General features: G+C 37.0%; 2 protein-coding genes across 3 annotated transcripts in view; one reads left to right on the forward strand and one right to left on the reverse strand.

Annotated features, from left to right (window-relative positions):
* The window catches only part of LOC106303498 (cellulose synthase-like protein D4), a 3,708-nt gene extending 2,570 nt beyond the window's left edge, over nucleotides 1-1,138 (reverse strand). The window contains exons 1-2 of the mRNA XM_013739751.1: nucleotides 659-1,138; nucleotides 8-570 (exon numbers count right to left, since the gene is read on the reverse strand). Of these exons, the coding sequence (XP_013595205.1) occupies nucleotides 8-570; nucleotides 659-1,074 (979 nt within the window). The 5' untranslated portion in view covers nucleotides 1,075-1,138. The remainder of the gene's footprint in view (nucleotides 1-7; nucleotides 571-658) is intronic.
* Nucleotides 1,139-3,140: 2,002 nt separating this feature from the next.
* LOC106303505 (brefeldin A-inhibited guanine nucleotide-exchange protein 1) overlaps nucleotides 3,141-8,543 on the forward strand; it is a 7,618-nt gene continuing 2,215 nt past the window's right edge. The window contains exons 1-10 of one of the 2 annotated variants that reach the window (XM_013739760.1): nucleotides 3,141-4,251; nucleotides 4,348-4,486; nucleotides 4,556-4,665; nucleotides 4,880-5,213; nucleotides 5,307-5,729; nucleotides 5,928-6,220; nucleotides 6,570-6,843; nucleotides 7,104-7,594; nucleotides 7,793-8,114; nucleotides 8,282-8,538. In XM_013739760.1, the coding sequence (XP_013595214.1) occupies nucleotides 3,263-4,251; nucleotides 4,348-4,486; nucleotides 4,556-4,665; nucleotides 4,880-5,213; nucleotides 5,307-5,729; nucleotides 5,928-6,220; nucleotides 6,570-6,843; nucleotides 7,104-7,594; nucleotides 7,793-8,114; nucleotides 8,282-8,538 (3,632 nt within the window). In that variant the 5' untranslated portion in view covers nucleotides 3,141-3,262. Of the gene's footprint in view, nucleotides 4,252-4,347; nucleotides 4,666-4,879; nucleotides 5,214-5,306; nucleotides 5,730-5,927; nucleotides 6,221-6,569; nucleotides 6,844-7,103; nucleotides 7,595-7,792; nucleotides 8,115-8,281; nucleotides 8,539-8,543 lie in introns of both variants that reach the window. The other variant, XM_013739759.1, reaches the window with a different exon arrangement.

An 8,543-nucleotide genomic window follows, 5' to 3' on the forward strand; every position in this document is an offset into this window, starting at 1 on the left:
GTAGAGCGGTTTATGGGACACAACTTAGGTATTTGGTCTAATATCCATGAAAATCCAAACCAAAGCTCACATATTATTGACATCAACCATAGCCATACTGCATCCTCATTTGGGTTTCGAATCCTCCAAGTTAGGAAAAAACATAGCACGACAAAACGAACAACGATTAGTAGTCTATACGGGCTTATGATGGCAGCTGGGATTGGGATCCGCCGGCTCAGCGGCCGCCATGGCTTGTCAGCTGTTTCCACCATTCCACCTCTCATTTCTTCATCCATATCATCACCATACATTTCATCTTGAGGCCAATACGCATTACCGTAACCATATGTGCCTTGTGTTTCAAATAACCACCGGTTGTGATCAAATTCGCCGTTTTGATTTCTTTTCATCATAGACATGTTATTGTTGCCACGTTGACCTTTTCCTGGAGCTGGTAAAGGAAGAGCACCACTAGAAAAATCAGGTGTATCATCGTCAAGATCTCCGATTTTATATTGTTCTTTACATCCTGGACATAAACCTGTTTCTTTTTGGGCATCCATGAAACAATCTCTGCAGATCTTGAACCTAAACAAACCAGTAATTGATCAGAGACCTCTTTATTGTCTTGTGAAACAACTATATTAAATAAAAACGTTGATCAACTTTTACGTACCGGCATTCACATGGCATTACATCCTTTCCTCTCTCATCTTTCATGACATTTCCATCGCAAGCAGGCATGGCACATGAAGAACCTTTAGCACCAGCCATCTGAGGGTGTGTCACATCTGAATCGATGACTTTGTCCATAAGATGTGCACGTGTGACACTGTTAAAACCACCAGTAAATAGGGAATTTGATACATACTGCTCTTCGGCTTTGGTGGCCATTGGCTGGTTGTCAGGCGTCGGAGGTATGTGAACGGTATAGTTCGAATAGTCTCCTGAAAGCTCACCTGATAATTCAATATTATCTCGGGATAAACTCACGTAACGTCCGCTAGATGTTCGTCTTGCAAACTTAACGGTCTGGCCACTACCAGAATTGTTACGAACTTTCTTAGAAGTTTGCGGAGGAGTGGACGCCATTTTGAAGCCAAACAAAGAAGCTTGGTTTATGAGTGAATCAATGTAACCATGCACAATAAAGATGAGACATGAGTTTTTACTTTCTTAATGATTTGGAGAAAATAAAGAAAAAGATAAGGAGGAGAGGATTATCAGGACATTAAAAAAAAAACAGTTTGTGGCATGGATCTCTATTTGCGGCTTCCCACCAACCTATTTTTACAAAGTTTCTTCTGCTATTTTGGGATTTTCATGTTTTTAATTCATTTTATTGCGGGAACCAATGCTTCACAATTCGAAAACAGCATGAAAATTGATAATCTCTTACTTACATATATCCCATAAAAGTATTTATATTTACAATATGTAATAGAATGTATCAACAACTAATATAAAATAATTAACAACTAAAATATGTATATACTAATTTTGAAAATTAGTTCAAGTTCAATAATTTTCAATTAATATTTGATTCATATACTAATTTTTCATTTAGATATATTAACAATAGACATATTGAATCTTTTTTCTTAAATAACAAGAAAAGGATACAACTGAATTGCAGACACTAATAAACGTTGAAACTTTTTACAAATATTTAAAAATGTTATTGTGGTGTTGTATACGGAAACAAAAGGAAACGTTATAAGGGGGATCAACGAGGAGAGTTTTTCTTTGAAAGTGGCAACTGGCAAGTATGACTATATTAAATCGTTACATTCACATTTTGCTATTTGGATAACAAATACTAATGTTTCCACATCGTGCAATTCCAATCAACGAATTTAGGAAACATATATTTCTGTACCCAAAAATATAAATATTTTGAAAAATTAATAGTAGTATACATTTAGTTAAGAAAAAAAAAATCTGCAGTATAATATTTTTAGTAACAACAATATTCATAAAATTTTGTATAACAGAATCATAAATTAATATACTAGCTACCATTTATTTCATTTGCTTATGGTTTCCTTTAAATTTCCTTCATAACTGGCAAGCTTTAAAGATTGCAATCCATATATGAAACGTGGAAGATTGCCCACAAAAATAACAATTTAACACAAACATAACAATTTAACACACACTTTTTTTATATACTTTAAAAAACAAATAAAAACATGAAATATGTACTTTTTTGGCTTATAATATTTCCAACTTTTCTAATAATAACAAAATTTTAAAGAAATTTCCTATTGGGTTCAAAATGATAAAAAACCACATATGTAAAAGCAATTGATCATACAAAGAGAAATGCAAAAGTGATAAATTTAAACTATAAATAAAAAAATTATACAAGTAATGTATGAAACTCTAAAAATTTATATTCAGATTTATTTTTTAGGATATTATTCTACCCATTTATTTTAAATTAAAGTTTTAATACCAAAATATTGTAGGATGTCCATTAGTAGCTTATGGCAATATAAATTATATATAAAATAAAAATATTATATTATAAGAATATGGACTAATACACATAAAAATAATTTTATAAAAGTACACAATATAAAACTAGTGTAGATCTTCAATAAATATGGAAATTAATGCTATTGAATAATAAAGATTTGATTACAATTTGTATATCTTCTATCATTTTTTTTCTCTAAATTTATATCATTAGAATAAAAATTAGATTTTTCTTATGTTATTTTAAGAACTTTAAAACGGTTATAAATTAATAAAAATGTCAAACAAACTCACATCAAAAATTATGTGACTAGTAGTTTAAAATTTTGGTTATAAAAAGTACAAATGATAACAATCATATGAATAGAAAACTTCATTTAATAAATAGTAGATATTTATACTAAAACTATACTACATCTGTATTGATATCATCTAAATTTAACCATTTACCTTTTTAAAAGATTATAAATGTTTTCATTTCAAATTTTTAGAAATATTTAATATAGTCATATTGATAAATAATTAAATATTCTCCTAATAACACTTGACTATTATTTTAACAGAAGTGGTTTAAGGATTAAACTTCATTAGACGCAGAGGGTTAACGTTACTTATACAACATCTTTGTTAAAGGGTTATTTCATTATAAAAATCTCTTATAAAAATAGTTTTGAGAGTAAAGATGGATAGGCAAATAGTTGAAGGCTTTGCTTAGTTAAACTCCCAAAAGAAAATTGCATTTCCATTTCATTTCATTCGCCGTTTATTTTGAATGTGTTGTTAGATCCGTCGTCGTCCCATGTCGTCGTCGCAGAACCTTGGTGGCGCCACCAGATGCGGCCGGGTCGTTGGCCCAACACTGGACAAAATCATCAAAAACGCCGCCTGGCGCAAGCATACATTCCTAGTTTCCGCCTGTAAATCTGTCCTCGACAAGCTCGAATCACTCTCCGATTCTCCCGATCCTTCATCGCCTCTCTTTGGTCTCTCCACCTCCGATTCGGATGCCGTCCTTCAGCCTCTCCTTCTCTCCCTTGATACCGCCTACGCCAAGGTTGTTGAGCCTGCTCTTGATTGCTCTTTCAAGCTCTTCTCCCTCTCGCTCCTCCGAGGCGAGGTATGCTCCTCGTCTCCCGATTCTCTTCTTTACAAGCTCATCCACGCGATCTGCAAGGTTTGCGGGCTCGGCGAGGAGTCAATTGAGCTAGCGGTCCTCCGCGTCCTCCTCGCTGCCGTCAGATCTCCTCGCATCATGATTCGAGGCGATTGTTTGCTCCATCTTGTGAGGACTTGCTACAACGTGTATCTCGGCGGATTTAATGGGACCAACCAGATCTGCGCTAAATCTGTACTAGCTCAGATTATGATCATCGTCTTCACCAGATCGGAGGCGAATTCTATGGATGTATCATTCAAAACGGTTAACGTCAACGACTTGCTTGCCATCACAGATAAAAATGTCAACGAAGGGAACTCTGTTCATATTTGTCAGGGATTCATTAACGACGTAATAACGGCCGGAGAAGCAGCTCCTCCTCCTCCGGATTTCAGGCTAGTTATTGAAGAAGGTGCTTCTGAGAATGAGAAAGGCGAAGATGGGGATGGGGGCACAAGCAAGATCATGGAAGACGGATTCCTTCTGTTCAAAAATCTGTGTAAATTGTCTATGAAGTTCTCCTCACAAGAGAACACCGACGATCAGATTCTTGTGAGAGGCAAGACTTTGTCTCTGGAGTTGCTCAAAGTTATAGTTGATAACGGTGGCCCAATTTGGCGCTCTGACGAAAGGCAAGTTTTATCTTTGATTCCACAGGTTACATTCCTCAGTCTGTGTTATATGGCATTCAAGAGCTAACCCCTCACCATCTCCCCCGAAATATGCAGGTTTCTAAATGCCATTAAGCAGTATCTTTGCTTGTCTCTGTTAAAGAATAGCGCACTCTCCGTAATGTCTATTTTTCAACTTCAATGTGCTATCTTCACCAGCTTACTACGGAAATATAGATCGGGCATGAAATCAGAAGTAGGCATATTCTTCCCCATGCTTGTCCTCCGAGTCCTTGAAAATGTTCTTCAGCCAAGTTTCTTGCAGAAAATGACTGTCCTCAGCCTACTTGACACCATTTGCCAAGACCCGTACCTAATCATTGACATATTTGTCAACTTTGACTGTGATGTGGAGTCACCAAACATCTTCGAAAGGTATTGGCAAATTTTTATTTTTATTGTATATCTCTCCAGATAGTTTTGTTTCCGAGATTGGCATTCCAGATGTTGTCAGATTACAATTCTTAGTTGAAAACTTTAGTTATCGATCAGGCACCAGCGTAGCATACGGTTGATATTTAATCCATTATTAGTCCTGTACATTAGTAACATGTACTATAGCTCTTATAATTCTATCAAATGTTTGCAGGATTGTCAACGGTCTTCTAAAAACTGCTCTTGGGCCTCCTCCTGGTTCCTCTACCACTTTGACCGCAGTCCAGGATATTACATTTAGGCACGAATCAGTGAAGTGCTTGGTTAGCATTATTAAGGCAATGGGAACATGGATGGACCAACAATTTAGCGTGGGAGAATCACTTTTGCCCAAGAGCGTAGAAAATGAAGCACCTGGCGACAATTATTCCAACCCAAATGAAGAAGACGGGACAACTACAGATCATGACTTTCACCCAGATTTGAGTTCAGAGTCATCAGAGGCTGCAACTCTTGAACAGAGGAGGGCGTACAAAATTGAACTCCAGGTCTTATTTTGCATCATAAAAGAACTAAAATGTTACTTGATCCCATTAGGCGATGTTAGTTTCCTTTTATCATCTTTCTTGGTTTATGTGCAGAAAGGCGTCGCTCTATTCAACAGAAAGCCTTCAAAGGGCATTGAGTTTCTTATAAGCTCTAAAAAGGTTGGCAGCTCCCCAGATGAGGTGGTGTCGTTCCTGAGGGATACCACAAGCTTGAATCCAACCATGATTGGAGATTATTTAGGTGAAAGAGAGGAGTTTCCAATGAAAGTTATGCATGCCTATGTGGACTCGTTTGATTTCAAGGAGATGAATTTTGGTGAGGCAATTAGGTTTTTCTTAAGGGGGTTCAGGCTTCCTGGAGAAGCACAGAAAATTGACCGCATAATGGAAAAGTTTGCTGAACGATTTTGCAAATGCAATCCAAATTCATTCAGCAGTGCGGACACAGCATATGTTCTTGCATACTCTGTGATAATGCTTAACACTGATGCCCATAATATTATGGTTAAAGAAAAGGTTAGTTTTATTGGCTGTCACAGTTCGTTCAATCCATGTTATGTTAGCTTTTGGACTGCATTTACTTTTGTTAAGCATTTTATGGTTATTTCTGTGCTCAGAAATTGTTAATGAATATTGGAGACTGCTTTTTTGGTAGAAGATTTACAGTGTATAATTACACGTTTTATATTTGATTTTCTTGTTTATAACCATCAGATGACCAAGGCTGATTTTATCAAAAATAACCGAGGCATAGATGATGGCAAAGATCTTCCAGAAGAGTACCTTGGTGCGCTTTATGACCAAGTTGTCAAAAATGAAATAAAGATGAGTTCTGATTCTTCTGCTCCAGAAAGCAGGCAGTCCAACGGCCTGAATAAACTACTGGGTCTAGACGGTATACTCAACCTGGTTTACTGGACACAAACAGAAGAGAAAGCGGTTGGGGCTAATGGTCTTCTGATAAAGCATATTCAAGAAAAGTTCAGGTCGAAGTCTGGAAAATCAGAGTAAGATCATTTACCTTTCACTTAAGGTCTAGTTTTAAATGAAACACGAGACGATAGGACTAGATAGTATTGATTGTAAAATGGATTCTAATGAAGGATTATGACGACTGATGTTCTTAGTATGATGTTGCTGAGCGGGTCGTATTACCTGTAAGATTAGCAAACCAATCTAAAACCAGGTTTTTCCTGTAACGTAAATAAACCATATTCACCCTTTAGTTTACCTTGTGTGTTCCTGATAAACTCTCTTTTTGAGGATTAAGGTTGACAGATACCGTGGAGGAATTTTTTTTGGATCTGCAGTCAAATTATTGATCTCATGACTTGGATTTTTTTCTCGGTCTTGTAGATCAGCTTACCATGTCGTCACAGATGTCGCAATATTGCGTTTTATGGTTGATGTTTCCTGGGGACCAATGCTTGCCGCATTCAGTGTTACACTTGATCAGAATGATGACAGGCTTGCTGCAGTTGAATGCTTACGAGGCTTTCGGTATGCCGTTCATGTTACAGCAGTTATGGGTATGCAAACGCAAAGAGATGCATTTGTCACTTCCATGGCCAAGTTCACAAATCTCCATTGCGCAGGAGATATGAAGCAAAAGAATGTAGATGCTGTTAAAGTAAGCTTCTAATATGGAAATCGTTGTTCAGAATCAAAGCAAGTCTCATTTTCTGTTTCGCTTTCCTCACATCAAGGAGTAAACACAAAGAAAAGTATTCTGAGTCATACTCACTTAATTACATCATGCTTTTTAATTTTCTGTTTTCACGGTTTTTTGTTATTTGTTTCTTTAGTGTAAATCTTCTCCCTCCCTTGATGAAGAGGAGCACGTGTGTCTCACCTCTTCATAACTTCATTATTATTTCTTATGCTATCCAGGCTATCATATCAATTGCCATTGAAGATGGTAACCACTTGCAAGATGCTTGGGAGCATATTTTGACTTGTCTTTCCAGAATTGAGCATTTGCAATTATTGGGTGAGGGAGCTCCAAGCGATGCATCTTATTTTGCTTCATCCGAGACGGAGGAGAAGAAAGCCTTGGGTTTTCCTAATTTGAAGAAAAAAGGAGCCCTCCAGAATCCGGTAATGATGGCAGTTGTTCGAGGGGGGTCATACGACAGCAGTGCGATTGGACCAAATGTGTCGGCTCTTGTGAGGCAGGATCAAATCAATAACTTCATTGCAAACTTGAATTTGCTTGACCAGATCGGGAGTTTTCAGTTGAATAATGTGTATGCTCATAGCCAGCGGTTGAAGACTGAAGCCATAGTAGCATTTGTCAAAGCTCTGTGCAAAGTCTCTATGTCAGAACTGCAGTCTCCTACAGATCCTCGAGTATTTAGCCTCACAAAATTAGTTGAGATCGCGTAAGATTTTACATACTTTCTCTATAAATCACGTTGAATGAGAAATGGACATATTAAATACATCTGTCTTGGCTACGGAATTGGCATCGCTTTAGCACCTTGATTGACTAATAAGATTCTTTTTCTTTTTTCTTTTTGAACACCTGACTAATAAGATTTCAACTTGCGTATTTACATCTTTCTTTTCTTGCTGTTCAGCCACTACAACATGAACCGCATCAGGCTAGTCTGGTCACGCATATGGAGCATCCTGTCAGATTTTTTTGTATCTGTAGGCTTATCAGAGAATCTTTCTGTTGCAATATTCGTTATGGACTCACTACGACAGCTTTCTATGAAGTTCTTGGAACGCGAGGAGCTAGCTAATTACAACTTCCAGAATGAATTTCTTCGACCGTTTGTCATTGTTATGCAGAAAAGCAGTTCTGCTGAAATTAGAGAACTAATAGTTCGGTGCATTTCTCAAATGGTACTCAGCCGTGTCAGTAATGTGAAATCAGGGTGGAAAAGTGTTTTCAAGGTATATTCTATTATCCTAGCAGCCACATATATGATTGATCTCATGTTAAGAGGAAAAACGCTGGACCCAAAATATTATGCGAAGTCGTTTCTATGTTTGTGTATTTTTTTCTTTAAGGCATGCTCTGGTGGTCGACATGTTTTACTAAGTGACCAATCTTCTTTCAGGTTTTCACAACTGCAGCAGCTGATGAAAGAAAGAACATTGTGGTGTTGGCCTTCGAGACAATGGAAAAAATAGTCCGAGAGTATTTTTCATATATCACAGAGACGGAGGCAACAATTTTTACTGATTGTGTTAGATGTCTTATAACTTTCACTAACAGCAAGTTTACCAACGATGTTAGCCTGAATGCTATTGCGTTTCTACGATTTTGTGCACTAAAACTTGCAGACGGAGGCCTTGTGTGGAATCAGAAGGGTAGGTCTA

This window comes from Brassica oleracea, chromosome C7, assembly GCF_000695525.1.
Source record: "Brassica oleracea var. oleracea cultivar TO1000 chromosome C7, BOL, whole genome shotgun sequence".
NCBI classification, from domain to species: Eukaryota; Viridiplantae; Streptophyta; class Magnoliopsida; order Brassicales; family Brassicaceae; genus Brassica; species Brassica oleracea.